Genomic DNA, 19,594 nt, shown 5'->3' with positions numbered 1-19,594 from the left:
ACAAACCTTTTCTTCTTGTGTGAGTGCTTAATACTTGGTGCTTATACTCGGTGTTTAAAACGCCGTTTCATTTAAAAAATAAAAATTTAAAGTGTGACCTTTTATTTGGCTGTGATCCTATTTTAAATTGGTTAATTAAAGAGAAATACTTTTTGTACTTTAATTTTAATTTAAGTGATTTTCATGAAATTAGCAAAACTTATATTTAAAAACATAGATTTTTTTTAATAGCCTTGCAATTGTCAACTTCCAAAAAAAAGGCCAGAATACTTTTTTCTTTTTCTTTTTTTTTTGCCAAAAGTGATTTTTTTTTTTTTTTTTTTTTTTTGCTCCCCCCTTCTTTTTCTTCCTTGCTTAAAACATCTCTTTTGGCAAGAAAGGGATGGCGATTTAGGACTTTTATTATTTTAGGATGGTGACAATATGCAAAATGAGCTTGCCATAATCTCACTCCTCAAGCGGTTTTAATGGAGAAATCAGTTAAATCGCATAATGCATACCACACCATACCAAGCATGATTTGATATGTATGGATGTGGATGCAATAGTTAAGCATAAAGTGTTGAAATTTAATATATTTTAATACATTAAATATGGATTCAAATTTATGGGCTGCAGTTTAAAGCTGTGGCTGAGTATCAACAGTTTCAATGGGCATGTGTGTCGGAGTGGATGGGGGTTTTTATGGTTGACTATTCCAATAATTTCCATGAAAGCGCGCTCTCCACAGACATTCCTACAGTGGCTCCTCCTTCCTCCACTCCAACTGCTGCGCTCGTCACGTGTCACCCCGTCCACCAATCAGCGTTCACCAGAGCCAGCCCGGACAGCAGCAGTCCTCAGATCCAGCCAGCCTCTGCTGCGACCCACTCCGCTAAGCGACAGCAGTGGCGGTCGGGGGAGGGATTGTTTTGGTTAAAGTTTGTGGGATTGTTCTTTTATGTTTCTGTCCGCGTCTTAATAAGAAGTTTATCTCTTAAGATGTTTTGTGCGCTTTTCATTTTACTCACGGGTTTTCTTTCCCCCACTCGGAGGAGAGACTGTGGATGAAGCGGTTTTAAAAGAGGGGCAACTTTTCCCAAAACAACCAACCAACCAACTAACCAACGGGCTGACCTATGCTAAGCTAGCCCGCTAGCCAGGAGTCTGGAATGCAGCCGGGGTTTGTCCTTAAAGTCCACAAACCAGCAGGCAAACTTTACATTCCTCAACTCGACTGCTTCGAACTATTTACCTGCGAGTTTGGACGGGACACCAGCCCCGGGGAGGCTCTGTGTTTCTCCTCGGGTCGGACGGTGCAGGTGCACCTCTTGCGGCACCTGCGGAAACTTGGTAACTTTGCTCCATCTGTTTAAGGCTAACTTTAGTTTTCTCACAGGACATTTTGGTATCTCGTCGTTACTTAGTTGACTTACAAATATTATATACGCAATTCATGGCGTATTGGTCGCTTTTAATAAGTCTCAGGCGTCAGCCCATGAAGCGCTGGTGTTTGCTAAGCCGTATTTCGGCTAATCTTAGCGAGCAGCCTCGCTGGGTTGCTCATTGACCATCATACTTCTATCGGAGTGGCGACGTGGATACACGCTTGTAGGCTGCCTCTCTCACAGGACTTTGGACACGATTTGACTTTCCTGGGTGCTGCTGAGGGGATTCACCTCGCTAAAGTGACATTATGAGTATATTTAAAAGTTATATTTTAAAGTTTTAATTTTTTTTTTCTTTTAGTTCTATAAGCTCTGCACCCTATGGTGCCGCTAGGGCCACCGAGAAATGGATGTCTCGCAGGCCGCTTCCCCAAACGGTGAAGGGCGGCCGGGCGGCGGTGGGACCGGGGAGCATGCCTGGACAGAGTGCCCGACTGTCCGGTCGTGGGCTCACTCTGCTCCGCTGTGTCCCACTCGGTCCCTGTGGACCGCCGCGTACGACTACGAGGCAAGCGGCGAGGACGAGCTCAGCCTCAGGAGAGGGGACGTGGTCGAGGTCCTGTCCAAGGACGCTGCGATCTCCGGGGACGAAGGATGGTGGACGGGCAAGCTGAACCACCGGGTCGGGATTTTCCCTTCTAATTACGTCACGTACCAGCCCGCTATTTACCGTATTCCCGCAACCAGTGGGTCGGCGGGGGTGTCGGAGCAAGTGCCCAGCTCGCCCACTCAGATTCCCTTCAGTGAACTGGTGCTGGAGGAAATCATTGGCGTGGGTGGCTTTGGCAAAGTCTACCGGGGAACATGGAAAGATCAGGAGGTCGCGGTGAAAGCGGCACGGCAAGACCCGGATGAGGACATCACGGCCACCGCCGCCAGCGTCAAGCAGGAGGCCAAGCTGTTTTCAATGCTGCAGCATCCCAACATCATCAAACTGGAGGGGGTGTGCTTGGAAGAGCCCAACCTGTGCCTGGTGATGGAGTATGCCCGAGGCGGGACGCTGAACCGGGCGCTGACTGGAAGGCGTATCCCGCCACACATCCTGGTCAACTGGGCAGTGCAGATCGCACGCGGGATGCTCTATCTGCACGAGGAGGCCGTGGTACCCATCATCCATCGGGACCTGAAGTCCAGTAACAGTAAGCAAAGATTTGACTGTGTGTGTGTGTGTGTGTGTGTGTGTGTGTGTGTGTGTGTGTGTCTTTTGTAAAGTTTTAGCAAAGGCCTTGCAGATTAGAATTTTATTTAGGGGACCAGAACAAAGTAGCTTTACTGTGAAGTAAATGGAGTATACTTTTCAAATAAATAAGCATATCTATCAAAATCGAATTTATTATTTAGCAGCATTTCTATTCACACCCATGTACTCAAATCCCCCCAAATAAATAAAGAAAAAACAATTTATCCCAGAAGTCACATAATCAATAAATAGCATGTCCTTGTGTTGTGTGTGTGTTTTTTATTTCTTTTTGCTCTTATTTTGTGCCAATGTACTTTAAGAAGATGGTCCATCCATTTCTTTTTCATCATAGTTAAATATATCTCATAACAATCACAAAAAGCAGAAACCTAACATATGTTTTAATGTATTGCCATTTTCTGATCTGATCCTTGTTTGGGTGAGTTGACCACTCCGAAGCATTTCTCTGGTGGGTATAAGACCTCCTGCGGTTCATGGCATTACTTCATACTTGACAAAGTTGAGTAAGATTTTAAGAAAACTGTAAAGATACTGAATGTCACACGGGCAAAATGCCAACTACCTTTGGGTAACTTAACGTCAGTGTAAACAAAGCTGCTCTGTTTAGGCTTTTACAAAAGTGAACAGTACAGTTCAGTTCAGAGGAGCTCCAGTGATGCACAGCTCAGGTGGGAGAATTTATCAGTATGAAACACGGTGGTGGCAGCATCATGCCGTGGGGATGTTTTTGTTCAGAGGGAACTGTTCAAAAACATCTAAAACTTTTTGAGGCATTTCATAAAAGACTTGCAGTTGTGGTTGTAGAGAGCAGTGGTTCCACAAAGTGCTGACCCAGGGGTTTGAATAGATATGCACAACACATTTTTTCATTCATTTTTATTTGTTAAAAACAACAGAGAAAATATAACCATGCACTTTTCACTTGATTATGAGATATGCTTTGTCGATCTATAACCTATTAAAATGCCCAGAATGCATTCTGTTTATAACTTTTCACAATACAAATAAAGATTTCAAGGCTAAAGGCTCCTTAGCAAGACATCAAAATTGATTAAATTGGACATTTGGAAATGTTTAGCTTTAAAACATCTCACCTCACCCAGTGCTGTTACACCAGTGTCAAATGAAGCTACTGCAAACCCGTAATTCACATGTTTCACCGCAGTACTTGACCAGTCCAGGCCTTTTACTCTGCATAGGTTGAAAATGCAACAAAGTGGAGAGGAGGAGGGGATGAAGCCATCGAGAGGATGTGAACTAAAGTGAAGAGTTTACCCAGCTGGGCCACTTTGCCTGCTCCGAGACCCCCTTATGCTTCAAAACACACAGATTCACTTTCCCAGCCCCCTCTCCGCCTAAAGCTGAAATGTTGTTCAAATAAAGTCTGTGATTTACCAGCCACGTGTGCTTAACAGGCACGGAGAGGAAAAAGGTACAGAAAGCGTTAGCATGTGCATAATAACTGAGTAATTGTACAAAGCCGGTGATTTAGTAAGTAGGAACAGGCTCGATACTGTGAGACTTTCTCATCCATGACAGGCTCATGTCGCTTGATTTTGGTTCACAGAGTAGCAGCAGGCCTACTGTTCCAGTTCTGGTAATTGATAAGAGGCCAGCAAACTTTAGTTTCCCAGGACTGAATAATGAATGGAAAGGGACTGGAAGTGAAAAAAAAAGGTGGGGGGGGGGGGTTGGGTCACCTAGCCAGAGACACAGGCCACTTGCTTCAGCTCAGGTGTGTTTATGTGTGTAATGTGACCCTAAACACCATTTCTCTCCCTTTTGTGATCGGAGGCTCCCATCAGCCCGGGGCCATGTGGGGAGCAGCTGTGGCGTAGCGATCTCTGTTTATCTCCAGCTGTGGGAGTCGACGTGTGAATGCCGGGACAAAACCTGTGAAATGTACACATACCAGACTGTCCGAGCGCTTGAGGTTAAGACTTTCTTGCTGGATTTGAAAGAGATCGGGTTGCACTAATGTGGAGGATCCTATGACCAACGAGGTTTTTTGTGCAGTCCCTTATAGTTAAGCCATGACAAAAAAAAAAAAGTCAAAAAGGACCCTCAATAATAATTTCTGGCATTATCTCCCTTTAACTATTTATAAATACGGAATAAAACACCAGAGACAAATGAGTCCATAAACTGTGTTTCCATCCATGTTTTTTCATGCATATTTTGAAGTATCGCATCAGGAAAGGTTGATGAAAACGGCTAAATTTGAAATACGTTTTTGAGAAAGGTGGTTTTTGGCTTTTCTGGTTAAAAAGTCAATGAGATAAATGGGATCTGGAAACACATTTGAGGAATAAGTTTCGATNGGNCTAACATTTACCTCACGTGTCTGATCAGCTGTCTCCTCTGTCAGTGTTTTTATATCTTTCTCTGGACAGCATGTTGTTATCTTTAACATCTTATATTAGCAATTAGCGGGATTATTGCAGCTAGGATTACTTGGTTGGTGGATCCGAACCCTACCAGTGAGAGTCCAAAGGATTGAGAAGATGGATCTGGTATCGTCAAGGGATTAAAACAAATTAACTTCCAGTTATCCAATGACTCTCACTACTGTAGCAACTTCTTATTTAAAACCTTGATAACACTGAAAGTAAAGTGGTCTTCACTTTTTAACAACTTCCACACCAATGAGTGGTGTTGCTATGGCGACCTCGTGGCAGTGTGGCGTATTTACTGATTGCTTTTGTTTTTTTCTTTTTTAACAACAAATTTTTAGTTGCTGTGCAACCAACTGGCTAATTTCTAGCAGGATCATTAGTTTATAGAGTTGCCTCTACAAATATTTTTACCTTTGGTCATTTCAGTGTCAGAGAGGCCAAGTCCAGATGTTGTATTAGTTTAGATTAAGATTTCTGGTTTAAATATGAACCAGATGGAGCAGAAGGATTTAACAGTTGAGGTTGTGTAGACTGTTGCCGCTAATCGGATGTTTGGTTGACATACGCAAACACACTTCCCCCAAACAGGCAGAGTGCGGCAAACACAAATTGCTATATTTGCCATGTCACCTCTCTGTGAAACGGTGGAAACCTAAGCTCCAACAGAGAGCACTTAATATAGAGGCCATGGAAGATCCTTCACAACCTTCTTTACTCTCAAACTTCACGAGTAAAAAAAAAAAAAAAAAACCTGATAAGAAACGTGTCCATTTGAAACACTTAGTTTTTCCCACACATTTTCGAGAACGATGGAGACTGATTCCTGTCAACAGCAGAGTGAAGACCTGCACACAGAAGATTGTTTCAGGGTCAGAAGTCTGGAGATAGTGTAGCCAACACTGAGTGCTATCTAAAGACTGCGAACGAAGCTCTGTGTGTGCGTGTGTGTTTGTGTGTTTGTGTGTGTGTGTTTGGTCAGAAGCAGGACAGTTGGTTCACAAAAGCCTCTTTATGACACACAAGCACTCCAGTGGCACCCTGCAGTGTGTTGAGTTGTTTTCCCAGTAAAGCAACAACAACAAAATATATAATAACGAAGCTCAGAGGAGATGTTGCATCTACTGCTGCAGGCTTGCCTGTTTGTTTTGGCTTTAAATAACTAAAAAGATAATAGAAAAGAGATTAATCTCTGTGGGGGGTTAGGGTTACTACAATAAGGGTTCAACCTCTACTAAAATCACATTGCGTTATTTGTGTTTTGCCTGCATTATAAACCTGGATATGGCCAGGTGTGTACACATACAGATGTAGAAGAACAAAGCTTGAAAAACTTTGCTTGACTCGCTTTGCCCGTCATTTATCAACTCTGGATGCACGCACGCTACACGCAGACAAACGCGCAGCTGTTTGATCAATGATTAGCCTGTAAAGTAATATGTTGGAAGTCAGCAAGATTTGTCCATTCTCCATTGTGTTTTTCAACCTAATCTGTAAAATCCCAGCCTGCAGGGAGGAATGTTGCTAATGAGGGATAAAAGCTTAACATACGTTTACACAATGGACTGGTCAAGCAGCGGTTGCTAGGCTACTGCGGCCAAAAGAATGGCTAGGACTCGGAGGGTCTCAAAGCCCTCGTTTTGTTTTGTTCTGTTCATATTTAATCTCCCAGAGAGGAGCGCTACTCTTTTATTGCCCCAAACTGAGGGGGTTTCCCGTCTTATTTTATCCCTGCTCGTTTTGTTCGGCCCCGTCTTGCTGCTTCATATTTTGCATGTCTAGTTAGGGCAAAGGTTTTTTTTTGTTGTTTGTTTTACTTAGAATATTATTAATAGCAACTTAAAAATATCAACTCAGTAAATTGCTTATGACGCAAGCAGGTTATGTTTAGCCACATGTCCTCTGAGCGTTGCGGTTTAGCACTACTAAAACTAAAAATGTCGTGCTGATGTTTCTGGAACTCTTTAGATGTCATTCATCTGAATAAATTTTACAAAGTAGGATATTTATACACATTTTCAAACATCTTGACTGCGTCCACATAATTTGTAGAAATACCAGTTGTAGATGTGAAAGTATGTTTCAAAGCAAAGCTCATCCTTTCACACTTCAAGATGTGTTTTTTTTTTGTTTTTTTTTTTGTCTTTGTGTGCGTGTGTGTGTGTGTGTGTGTTTTTCTTTGATTTAGGGTGTGCAGACTCGACAAAGCAGCACGTGGGCCAAGCATCACACTGAAACTTGGTCCAGAGCCAGCACACACAGTCCATATTAACTTTGCAGTCTTGCATCTTGGTTTGAATGACAGTATGCCAGGAATGCGCGGTTGAATGCCACTGAAACTGACGGGAGTTCCGCTTGGAGCGCGTACAGCTGCATACACCCGTCAGTCGGAAGCTATTGTTGGGGCTTCATGGCGTTGTCCCGGTGCTGCTCTTCCTCTCCCAGTGTCTCACTGAACACACCAACCTCTCCTTTAGCACAGTGAACGCACCATATACACCAGAGCTTGGGAATAATTTCCATCCTTTTGTTGGTGTGCCTGGTGTAAAAAAAAAAAAAAAAAGAAGACACGAGTGCAGAGGAGATCTGATTCAGAACACCGATGGAGCCCATTTTGGTCTTAAAAGTTAAAGTAACCGAGGTGTTTTTGTAAATTATAAAATCTTTCTTTTTGTCTGTAAAAGCATAGGACTTGACAAACTCAAATACAGGATTGTGACAAAACTCTTTCCAATCCATCATTTTTCTAACTTTCTCTAACAGATGACGGTAACTGGGAAGAACTGTGTCATAATTGTCAGATCTTACATGTAACAGTAAAGGTAATTTTATTTATATAGCACATTTTCAGCATCAAGGCAAAACAAAGGGCTTTACAGGAATTAAAAGGAAATACAGGCAAAAATAACAAACCACAGGAAAGAGCAAAAGAAGAAAAATAATGTAATGTTGATCTAAACTATGTAAACTAGGCGCTCCTGTTCAGGGTTGCTTAGTATCCTCTGGTCTAATTCCAGAAAATTAGTTATTGTCTCTGAAAATAACAGAAGTATTTACTGTAAAGTTCCAGTAAAAACTCTACATGCTCAGCGTTGTATCTGCTTCTGTCGGAACTATCAAGCAAAGCAACTTCTCTCAAACTCCGCGTTTGTTTTTTTTTTGATTTTTTGACCTACATAAATCTTTCATCAGGACAGAGAGGCCACTAAAACATTTCCCTAAACAACGTACGCATCTCTGTTTACTTAAATTTTTGGTGACTTGGGCCAAAGAAAACATCAGAGTCCCAATAGGTAGCGCAAGGCTACTTTCTCTGGCTTCCCACAATTACCCCTGGTGACACACAGACAGTTACTGCCTGTCCTTTCTCCGGTGGGAGAAAGGGCAGAGGGGAGAGAGGAGGAGTTGAGATGCTTTCACCGTGTTTTTTATGACCTCTCCCTGACTGCACCTATTGTTGCAGGGCTGGGTGAAAAGGAAAAGGGCCCACAGCTGAGAAGAGCTGCCTTCCACATCGACCAGTCCTCCACATTCCTGTCTGTGGCTTATGAGCACAATGATGGATGCTTTATGTGGCAAAAAGGCACCGGCTTGCACACCTTAAACATTTGATGGGTGTAAATAAGCCAAGCCGTAGGGGGAACGCCAGCTTTTACAGGCACGAACCGGGAGAGGAAGAGGGCGCACAAGGAGAAAGTGGCCCAGAGAGGGATGTGACCACGATAGATGGATTTAGCCGACTGTTGGTGCTGATCCTGTTCCCATCGGCCGGATTGCCTGGGGGTTTTTATTCATTCATGAGACAGAGTTACTTTTTATGCGCCGCTGAGGAAAATCTCATCTACCTTTAAATATGAATTTCATAAGAAAGGCATTGGTAAATGAGGAAGTTTGGATCTGGATCACTTGTTTTCTTATGCAATGTTGCTCAAAGGCAGAAAAAGATCTACCCACTCTGAAGGAGGGAAAGCTGCTCTGAATCATCTTTAGAAATTGTTTGAATGTTCCAGAAGTCCAGAAATATGTAGGACATCAGAAAATATCAAATATATTTCCCAGTGTCTCCGCTAAAACAAAATAGTTTTGACTCTGAGTTAGATAGTTGTTTTTTATTTTTGTTTTTTTATTTTTCATTTTTCATTGGCATCAAGATAAGCAATGAGAAATTGTAACGACATTGGACCAGCACTGAAGTGGTTGACCACAACAGTATCTCTTACAGTTTGTTTTTTATTTTTAACCTTTAAGTCGAGATAAGTTTTGGCAGTCTATCACAGACACACACACATACACACACTTCTAATAAGAAAGACCAGTTAACCTCACTAGTACAGTACAGTAGTTGGAGTACCCGGAAAGAACCCACGCATGTTTGGGGGGAACAAGCAAACTCCATGCAGAAAGACTCCATTTTGGGATTCAAAGCCAGATTAATCATGTTGGTTGGTAACAATAGTGACAGCTGCAGCGTCATGCATCCCCAGGTTGCACATAGACATTTGATTAGCCTGTAAAGTTGCTTTAAAGGGAGGTTACAAAAGTGGATTTAAAAAAAAAAAAAAAAAAATTCTGTTTGTAGCCATTTCCACATGTCTAAAGTGTAAACATTGAGTTGGAGGGTGTGGCCAGCAGCAGCTGATTTGTTTTCTGAAAGGAGCCAGGTGAAAACTCAATATTTTAAAATGTTTTTTTTTTTTTTTTTGCACAAAGAGTGTAATGAACATGTTTCATAAGGCCCACAGACCCAACCTAACTCGATCAAGAAAGCATAAGACCTGATTTGTTCCCAGCACCTTTTTGTCTGATCTTCCCACTGTTCCTCCATGAGATGGGAAAGGAGTAATAAATGGGTGTTGGCTCAGGGCGCGGTCTGCCTTGAAGGCATACGCGCCTTCATTTGCATGAGCTGGTGCCCTTTGTCACTCTTTTTCTTGTCAACAGAGTAAGAAACGGTAGACAGATTAAGCATGAACTTATAACCCCAGTTACAAGTTTGTTTGCAAAGCAACGATCTTTGTCTTAGCTTGTAACAATAAATAACATTTGAGTTCAGTTTAATGTAAGTTTCTTTGGTAATCGGTTTGTGGCTGATCAACTTTGTATGTGGGTAACGGAGTTTGCTAGTTAGTGCTCACTAGTCACCTCTGACATATTTCCTAATATGTGATCTCTGTGTGGTTTGGTGTGTAGTTTTGAAAATCGACTCACCAAATCTTTTTAGTTGAGACTCAGATGAAACGGAAGCAGTCACTGTCACCATGACTGAACTGAGGTTGAAATCTGTAAGTTGCTTTGTTTATGGAATGGTATTTGGGTTGTGATGAGCTCGTCTTTACCTTTTAATGGATAACATTGAAACCCAGCGGAGCCTGCAGAAGTTAATGTTTCCAAGGTGCAACTAGAAATGTTTTACCACAGCCAATTTTTCCGAAACTAAGAATTTTGCCTGTCTCTGTCTTGCCTGTGTGCCTTTTTTTTTGTGGGGTTTGAAGCTTTACTGTTTTAAGTGAGTTACACCTTTTGACATTGGAGTGTTGTTGCTTCAAAAACGTCATAAAATCGACTCCTCATCTGTTTCTGTCACGTGTTGTTGGCCTGCAGGCCTAATCCTTAAAGCCAACAGTGAAAATAGTCTGGATTACGGAACATTACTGAATTACCAAAATCACAAAGCTTGTGCATGACGGTGTTTAAGTCTGGCAGATTCTTAGGGAATAATCAACAGAGTCTTACATAATATGGATCCGAAGGACCAAAAGATTGACTCAGCTGTTGGTTATAGGCGAGACTTCGAGCTTGTAAACACTGAGTAGAGACTTTGACTTGTAAATAAACTCACCAGTTTTCATCGATTGCTGTTGATCTGTTTGTTTGTCTCAATGCTGCTGGTATTCTAGGGATTAGTTTATTACACCAACCAATTAGGGTTTTTTTTAAGGATTTTATGTGATGAATATAATGTTATGATTTTATGTGATAAAAACAAGTAAATAGTTTTCACAAATACATATTTCAAAAGTGTGGCATCCATTTGTAGTCACAGTCATGATCGCCTTTCACTGAAATCACAGCTGCAAGTGTGAGTCTCTACCAGCTCTGCACATCCAGACACCGTCAATTTGTGCCCATTTTTCATTTCTAAATAGCTGGAGTTCAAAGTGGGTGGAGTTTCCTATCTTCTGAAATGGATTTAGATCTGAACTTTGGGCGCTTCAACACATGGAAATCTGATCTAAAGTCTTGTTTCTGCTGAAGCTGAATATTTATCTTAGTGAAAGATGAACCCACGAAATTGTTTGCAATCTCTGTTCTTTTAGAATTGTGCTACATTTAGCTCCATCTCTGAACAGCTTCCCTTAGCATTTCCCACAGCATGATGCAGCTACCACCCTGCTTCACAATGAGGAAAGGGAAATCAGGTTGATACGTGTTCAAGTTCCAGCACACACAACCTGTTGCATGCATGACTTAAAGTAAAATTTTGGTCTCGTATGACCCGCTCACCTCCCGTCTCCACCCTACATGGCTGAACACAAATGCATTCTCCGCATTTCAGATTCACTTTGGCCAATAAAACTTTGAAAACAGAAGTAAACCCTTCCCTTCCTCTTCACTTACTGAGTATTTTTCAAGACACGTTTTAAGTAGAGAGCAAATAAATGTTCACCAGGAGTTCCTTAGTTTGATTTAATCATTTGAAACGCAACCAAACTAGTCAACCTTTTGACTCTCCCGCTTGCCAGCAGCTCAGCTCTTGTTAGAGTCGACACGTCAAATAAAATGGATTGCAAGTGTGACAGGTTGCTATTTGTAGCTTGACGTCAGCAGGGAGTCATGTGACAGAAGCTTGTTCTTTTATCCATCGTTTCTAGAGGGCTGACACCAAAGTAGCACGGAGCTCCAAAGAAAATATTCTGCCTGACATTTTATACGTCAAGTCAGCACAGACAGGTTCATCCTGAGACCACTTTTCCTCAAGGTCGTGTAACCAACCCGTCTTAAGTCGTTATTATTGTTCCACGGAGGCCGCTGGGAGGAATCTTTGGCGTCACCGGGAGACGACTTGACAACAGGAAGTCGAAGTGTATCGCTGGTGGAATGAAACCTGTTTTGTAATGGAATTCCCATTGTTGGAGCCGGGGTAGAGGATCCCCTGTTTGCCCCAGGAGAGTAATGGCACCGATGGCCCTGTTCTTCACCGAGCCTGGGACGTCCTGAAATGATGCTAGCGGTTGTTTCACAGCTATTAAAATATTACCTGACGATGGCAACGGAAATCTTAGCCGTCACTGCTCACGTTAGACGGCTGACCTGAGCTGCAGACGACAAAGTAGAGCTACTTTCAGAAACAAACCACTTTGTAAGCTCGGCGTACCGCTTCACGTTCGTTCATGTCAAGTGGAAATTTGGGGGGGGATGTGAAACTGTTTTGGTACCACAGAATTACCCAATCAGAGAGTTTGTAGTTCATCTGGGCTCGCTTCACTGTTCAAGGTTCCTGTCCAGTTTTGAAAAGTTTATCACTTTGGATAACAATGGAAATAAGTTTGTGTTCTCAGATTTACTCGAATACCTAAAAGAAAAATTAAAATTTCTGGAAAAATAGGATTTATGATCAAATGAAGTTGTTTTGTTTGTTGTTGTTGTTATATTTTGACCTATCACAAGTTGAGATTTAGTACAACTCGTTTGTTTCTGTCTTCATAAACAAATCAAACACTCTTGTAGTACTTAAATAAAAAAAAAAAAGGAGATTTGCTACTTTTTTGTCTTTATATCCTTTCAGGGCTTGAAACTGAAGCTAAGGTTTTCAAACTAGGTTTGGTTTTGATGTCAAAATAACATTGAAGTTCATGGGTTTTTTTTTTTTCCTATCCGGGGAATTAAAGGTATTGATTTGCAGGCTGTGATTTAAACTATCTGTATTTAACCCAGTCAAATGCACACAAATACAAATACTGCTCTTAAAAAACAAAATGCTGCCATCCTAATGTTTGCAGTTCATTCAGAGTAGTCAGGCAGTGCTTTAGTGATTTATTAGACTGAAATGTTTATGTATTTTCTTGAAGTTTTTACAGGTGATGCAGTTTCTGTTGTTTTCAGGGTCTATTAAACTTTAAAATATCCTTCGGTCAAATTTGGTACAAAATGTTTTCGTTTCTTGTGACAAACAAACTAACTTGGTCAGATCTGAAAATTGCCACCTAAAACCTTCAGATAAACTGAGACTTTATGATTAAGTGGTGCTTTGTTTTAAAGTAGTGGTCAGTTTTTGGGCTCTGGCAGCTTTTTTTTTTTAATGCCAATATCACAGGAAGGAGGGTTGAGAGAGAAGTAGGTAGATGACCTAAGACCAGGAATCCAACAAGGACAAACACGTCAAGGACGTTGACCCGTTGTACCAACCGAGTCACGCAGCGCCTCTGATATCGTGGACATTTTTTAACGGAGGCCATTCTGCTTGTTTGAGTTTTTTTTTTTTTTTTTTTTTTTGTATTTACCCAGCAGTGACGAGGCGTATTTCTGAGCTCCCCGTCGGTTCTTCAGGGCAGCGGCTGCCTTCTGCCGCCCATTGGCATCTGTCAACGGATCTGCTTACTCTTTAATTAAGAAGCAGGACTTGTAATAACCAGCAGAACAATAAGCTTTTAAGAAGCGCATAAAACCAGGGAGGTAAATTTACTATTGGTGAATATTTTTTTTCTGTGTTTGCCGTGCAGCGATTGAGAGCAGCGAGTTCAAGGTTAGAGAAACAAAAAACAAACAAAAAAACAACTCATGATGCAGCTACCTTGTTACAAGCATCACAAATATTTCTGTTTGGAAATTGCTACAGTGTCGCATTTTAACTATTAAAAATTCCAACAATTCACTCCTTTGACACAACACCCCAAGAAACGCATAGTAAAGTCCATCCGCTCTGCACGCTTGGGGAAAAAACAAACACAACTTTTATGGATTTATTTTTAATGGGCCGTCATTGTTTTAAAAATTTATTTAAAAATAACCCAGAAGTAACTTGAGGAAGATCGAGGCGTACGTTTCAGCTCCTCCGTTGTTTGCTTCGCAGAATCTCTGCAGCTCGACTGTAAGCGATAGGTCTGCGCATAAAGTCGTGAAGTGGGGCAGTTTGTAATGAGAGACGTTTCTGGCAGAAGTAAAAACAGATGTGAAAAAAATCAAGAGTATCAAGACATCAAAGAGCCACTTTTTGCTGTTAATATTCAGTTTTTTGAAGATAAAATATGTGAAACAAGAAAGCAAAGCTGACAACAGACCTTAAAACCGACGTGTGGGATTATTTTTCATGAGCCATCTCATGTATAAGCGCCTGGCTTTACCTGGTCAGTCAGTCAGGCTGCTCTGGTACTTTCACAGACTTGTTGCTAGTGGCTGTACGGCTGCAATTTCAAAACAATTATTGCCTTCCTCATAACAATGACGGGTGGAGCTGATTTACTTCCACACAGTTACTATCTGTTCTGTGTGCAACTAGAAGTATTCCCAGTTAAATGTAAGCGGGAGGAAGAAGTTACTCGTCTTGTGTGGGTTCAGACTGGAACTCAGACCGCCAGGCCCCGGCTGTTTCTGTTCACTGCGCTCCAGGAAAACGTGGATAAAAGAGCAGCGAGTGTTGGGCAGCTGTAGGTGTGCGAGGCATGGATTTTTCACACCTGATTGTCACAGATTGTCTGGACTTCATACGGCGCGTCAGTTGGACCCGGTTTCTCTGCGGCCGCGCTTTCACTTCAGGCGTTGGGTTACCAGCAGGCTTCAGCCTTTAATGTGTTAAGCAGTTTTAGGACCTGAGGACAGGCGCTTTGTGGCGCTGTCAGCCTCCCGTTGCCGCAGTAACGAGTGGCGCTGTGTACTGCCTGCCCTCATGAATGTCACCCATCACTCCTCACATGCAGTTTTCTCTCTCCTTCTGTTCTGCTGCGTTAATCATAGTTATCTATTTAAAAAAAACTTACTAAAAATGCTTGTTAAAAAAAATCAGTCTGACTGGAGCTGTGTCTCTGAATCTTAGGTGACGAGAAACATTTGGAGTTTAAGTATTTTTATTTGATTTTCTTTTTTTTTGCTCTCATCCATTAATTGCTTTGTTGATTATTCATTCATCCATCCGTTGTAAAGTTATCAGCAGTTTTACATTTATAATCTAAAAATTATCTAAAAAATTGAATTTGTGTTGTGTCGGAACATTGGAGTCTGGATCCATTTCCAGCCAGTTTACTTTCAGATGCTTATTTTGCAGCTTTGCTTTGCTTTTCTTTGGCGTTGTTTTGCTTTTATGTTTGTAATATTTAGCAGAATGTAAAAAAAAAAATCAAACTTAATCTCGAAAATTTAACTACATCGCTTGAAATGCCTTATTTCAGCGTTGCCTCTCTCCCCTTTTCTCAGTTTTATTACTTGAAAAAATTGAGAACGACGACATCGGGAGGAAGACCTTGAAGATCACGGACTTCGGCCTCGCCAGAGAGTGGCACAAAACTACAAAAATGTCGGCTGCAGGCACCTACTCCTGGATGGCCCCAGAGGTCATCAAGTCCTCGCTCTTCTCCAAAGGCAGCGACGTGTGGAGGTGCGGCAACGACGGACTACGACTCTGAATAAAGTATCTTATCCTTCATGCGGTGAAGGTGACTTTATTTGTGTGTGTCTGTGTCATCCGTTAGTTACGGTGTCCTGCTGTGGGAGCTGTTAACGGGGGAGGTCCCGTACCGAGGGATCGATGGTCTGGCTGTTGCTTACGGTGTGGCTGTCAACAAGTTGACTCTTCCCATCCCCTCCACCTGCCCTGAACCCTTCGCCAAGCTTATGGAAGGTGATTACAGCCAAATCAATTTGTTTGAAAATCAAATAAACCAATTCTGCTGTCATTTTTAGTCAAATTTACTTTGCTGTTTAATCTGACAAAAATCTGCATTTTGTGTGTACTGCCTAGTGATTAAGTGAACTGGTCAAAGTACTGTTATTTGCATTCTTAAGGGGGGAAACGTGACTTTACGTTTCTTCAACCAAATAGTGCGAGACTTTGTGGGTAATGTGGTGTTTCTCTCTTTTGATGCAGCCAACGTTCTTATCCACTGGTGGGCTTGACTCTGAAACATGTGAAAAAAGTCCAGACCTCTCAGTGGAAGGAGATGTGTGGTCCATGCTAGTTTTCCAGCTCTACATCTTGTTCATTGCATCCATGCGTAACCTGGTTGATTCGCTCCAAACCAGTAAATGGAAACCCGCTTTATTTCCATTTTCTGTTTTTTAAGAGTTTGTTCAAAATTCACACGACAGTTCAGTTAAAGCGTAGCCTCTTTTTGGCATCATCATTTTTCACATTCTGACTAAAACAAAAGTTCTGCTGAGCCGACGACAACCAGAACCTTTTCTCTGTCTGATGAACGCAGTCGGACATACTGCAAAACGTTTCTGTACACCAACTGTGCGTCTGCTTGTATCCTACAAATGCCAGCTGTCCGCTGTAAAACCAGCTACCTGGCTATATGTTGGTAGCCCATTTAGAGAGATGGGAAGGATTTTTGCTCGGAGATGTTCTGACCCGGGTCGGTCTGTGCTTCGTCCCGCAGAGTGCTGGGACCAGGACCCTCACGTCCGCCCCTCCTTTTCCTGCATCCTGGAGCAGCTGTCGGCCATCGAGGAGGCGGTGATGGCCACCATGCCCCAGGACTCCTTCCACAGCATGCAGGACGACTGGCGGGTGGAGATCCAGGAGATGTTCGATGAGCTCAGGACCAAAGAGAAGGTACTCGCCGACCAGAAGGCATCGACGATCTCCACCTCGCTCTGTGTGGAAACTTTACCAGACATCAGCGTTTGATGTCTGCAGATGCTGAGAGACGAAGCAGTCCAAGTGTAGCCGCTCGAAAGCCCTGACTGGTCACCTTCATTTAATAAGCTTGTTGCGTCTTTAGCTAACTGAGTCATTACTGCTGTGGTGCTTGAGCGTACTTCCCCCTGGTTAAGAGCTTAATCTGCTTTCTGTTTAAGTGTACGCTTAAAGCGAGGGTTAATTAGTGTCAAATGAAAAAACAGGATCAGCACAAATAGTGAGCTGAACCACACAGGTTGGGTTTCTAAGACTTTTAAATTATATTTCTTTCTCCTAATCTAGGCGAATATGTTCTATTTTTTCCACTCTTTATTGTGAATATTGGTAATTTAGTCAGATATATTATTTAACTCTCAGTAGTTTTTTTTTTTTTTTTAATCATGCTTAATAAAAAGTGTTTTCTCAGAGGATTGGCAACCATTTTCCTGATACAAATTTCACATAATTAACGGCAGTGTTGTTAACTATGTTGGTAGATTTTCTGCAAATATCCCACACTAATCTGGGAGGCTGACGGGTTTCGACTGTAAAGCTGCTTTACTGAAGTCATCTAGTACCGATTATCTTTACTCAGCAGAAAGGAATTGAGAGAAAGATGGAGGAAAAGAGGAAAAACCCTGGGAGGAAACTGAAGTTCGCAGCAACATACAAACTAATCCTACAGTCAACTTCTTATTCACGGAGTCATCCACCGCTTATCCTACAGAAATCTGTCTTCAAGGCTGCTTTGTATCTTAACGCGTTTCTGAGAATGTGTCTCTAAATCCTCGAACATGAGAACCAGAACGTAATCTGTTGAATATTTTGAACCCTCACTGCTGATTTCACCGTGTAATCCTGTCAGGATCTGACAAATTATTCATAACACCTGCATTGTAAGTTTGGTTAGCGATTTCATTTTAAATCACTTAAATCGATGAAAGTTTTTGGTTTAAGGCGATTAAATTAAGATATTTAATTACGGTAAGTGAAGAAATTTTTAATGCAACCATATATTTCAGAAATTGAGCTAATTAAGTTTTTTTTTTTTTTTAGCTTTTGATCTGATTCTGATTTTAGATAATTACGATTCATGTTCAAGATCTAAAATATAAGACGATATCAGAGCAGCATTTAGAATATTTTCCTTGATTTCCAACATGAACGATTGTCTATTTACTTCAAAACTAGCTGCTGTAAGTCAGGGTCTTATTAATATTTTAAAACAAACACTTCCTTTAGCATTTTATATCAGTTTTTGTATCCAGAGTAACCTTTCTTCCTGTTCAAATGAACAGATTTGATCTATTTTAAGCATGAACCGGCGCAGTCCGACAGTCTGAAGATGCTTCTGTTGAGCCGTATCTTCTCGGTTTCATAGAGTAGCTCTGTAGCTTTGCAGCAGGCAGCCCAGCCTTCACTTCCAACCCGGTTGTGTGCAGGAGCTGCGCTCCAGGGAGGAGGAGCTGACGCGGGCCGCCCTGCAGCAGAAGTCTCAGGAGGAGCTGCTGAAGCGGCGCGAGCAGCAGCTGGCGGAGCGCGAGATCAACGTGTTGGAGAGAGAGCTCAACATCCTCATCTTCCAGCTCAACAAGGACAAGCCCAACGTCAAGAAGAGGAAAGGCAAATTCAAACGCTCCCGCCTCAAACTGAAGGATGGGAACCGCATCAGCCTGCCCTCAGGTGAGAGTACATGTCATTTATTGATTTATTTGTATTAGGTTTTATTATTTTATTACAAATGTGTGCAAAACTAACCTCGGAAAAACACAATTTCGCAATTGCGGTGTTTAAATAATTAAGGTAATTAAAATCACACAGGAGTAAGTCATTAAAAAACATGCCACACCATCATCCTCCTACCACTTCCTGCCGTCTTTTCTGTCTTTTCCACCAGCGGTAACATCCGGTTGTTGGTCATGTGACACGTGTGATGCGAAAAAAGTGTTTAAATTTTAGTTTTGCCAAATACAGCCGAGAATCCACCTCATTTCTGTGTTTTTAATGTTTTTTTTTTTCTTCCAAAATTGACTCATTTCAATCAAGCTGCAATTCCCATTTGCGCAGCGATAGTGTCAATGGAAAGGCAGCTACTGACATCTGTGTTTATTTACTATAAAACTGTGAGGTTTTCTATACTTGAGAGTTTTGTTCAGTGTAGCAGCTTGTGCAATATTTGCCATTTACAAAGAATGCTCCTTGTCTAATCCCTGAGTAAACCCTGAGAGTGAATTACACCCGCCTGCATGTCCATGTTGCATCCTGCAGACTTCCAGCACAAGATAACCGTGCAGGCGTCGCCTTCCATGGACAAGCGGCGCAGCCTCCACAGCACCAGCTCCTCTCCGCCCAGCAGCCCCACGCTCATCCCTCGACTGCGAGCCATCCAGCGTGAGTCCGCTTCGTCTTCCTCTGGCCATGCACAGTCTGAAAGTTTAAACACCAACCATGCTCCCTGGATTAAATTGGATCTTCTTTTTCAAAAATTAAATCACGGGGGGACAAAAAAAAAAGAAAATCACATCAGCTCTTTGAGAGGTTTACTAGAGCCCAGCAGGCGGATGCTGTTTTTAACCGAGAGGGTCAAAAAGGCAGCCAGTCAGTTGTTTAAACAGTTTGGTAAAGACTTTTAGGCACGCTGCAACGCCCTTGTGATAACAGGAGCAAATTCCTCTTGTTCATTTCAGCGAGGTGGAGACATTCAGAGCGAGCAGGAAGATAGTGGATCAGCTCCGATTCA

The 19,594-nt window shown here is 42.0% G+C and overlaps 1 protein-coding gene across 1 annotated transcript in view; it reads left to right on the top strand.

Annotated features, from left to right (window-relative positions):
* The first annotated feature begins 378 nt into the window (after window positions 1-378).
* map3k21 (mitogen-activated protein kinase kinase kinase 21) overlaps window positions 379-19,594 on the top strand; it is a 25,365-nt gene continuing 6,149 nt past the window's right edge. The window contains exons 1-6 of the mRNA XM_015038216.1: window positions 379-2,566; window positions 15,429-15,609; window positions 15,704-15,852; window positions 16,613-16,788; window positions 18,297-18,537; window positions 19,123-19,245. Coding sequence (XP_014893702.1) covers window positions 1,774-2,566; window positions 15,429-15,609; window positions 15,704-15,852; window positions 16,613-16,788; window positions 18,297-18,537; window positions 19,123-19,245 — 1,663 coding nt within the window. The 5' untranslated portion in view covers window positions 379-1,773. The remainder of the gene's footprint in view (window positions 2,567-15,428; window positions 15,610-15,703; window positions 15,853-16,612; window positions 16,789-18,296; window positions 18,538-19,122; window positions 19,246-19,594) is intronic.

Source organism: Poecilia latipinna, unplaced genomic scaffold (genome assembly GCF_001443285.1).
Source record: "Poecilia latipinna isolate Pla-1442-1.1 unplaced genomic scaffold, P_latipinna-1.0 Scaffold434, whole genome shotgun sequence".
NCBI classification, from domain to species: Eukaryota; Metazoa; Chordata; class Actinopteri; order Cyprinodontiformes; family Poeciliidae; genus Poecilia; species Poecilia latipinna.
Note: the sequence above shows the minus strand (reverse complement) of the source record. Positions and strands in the feature narration are given on the sequence as shown.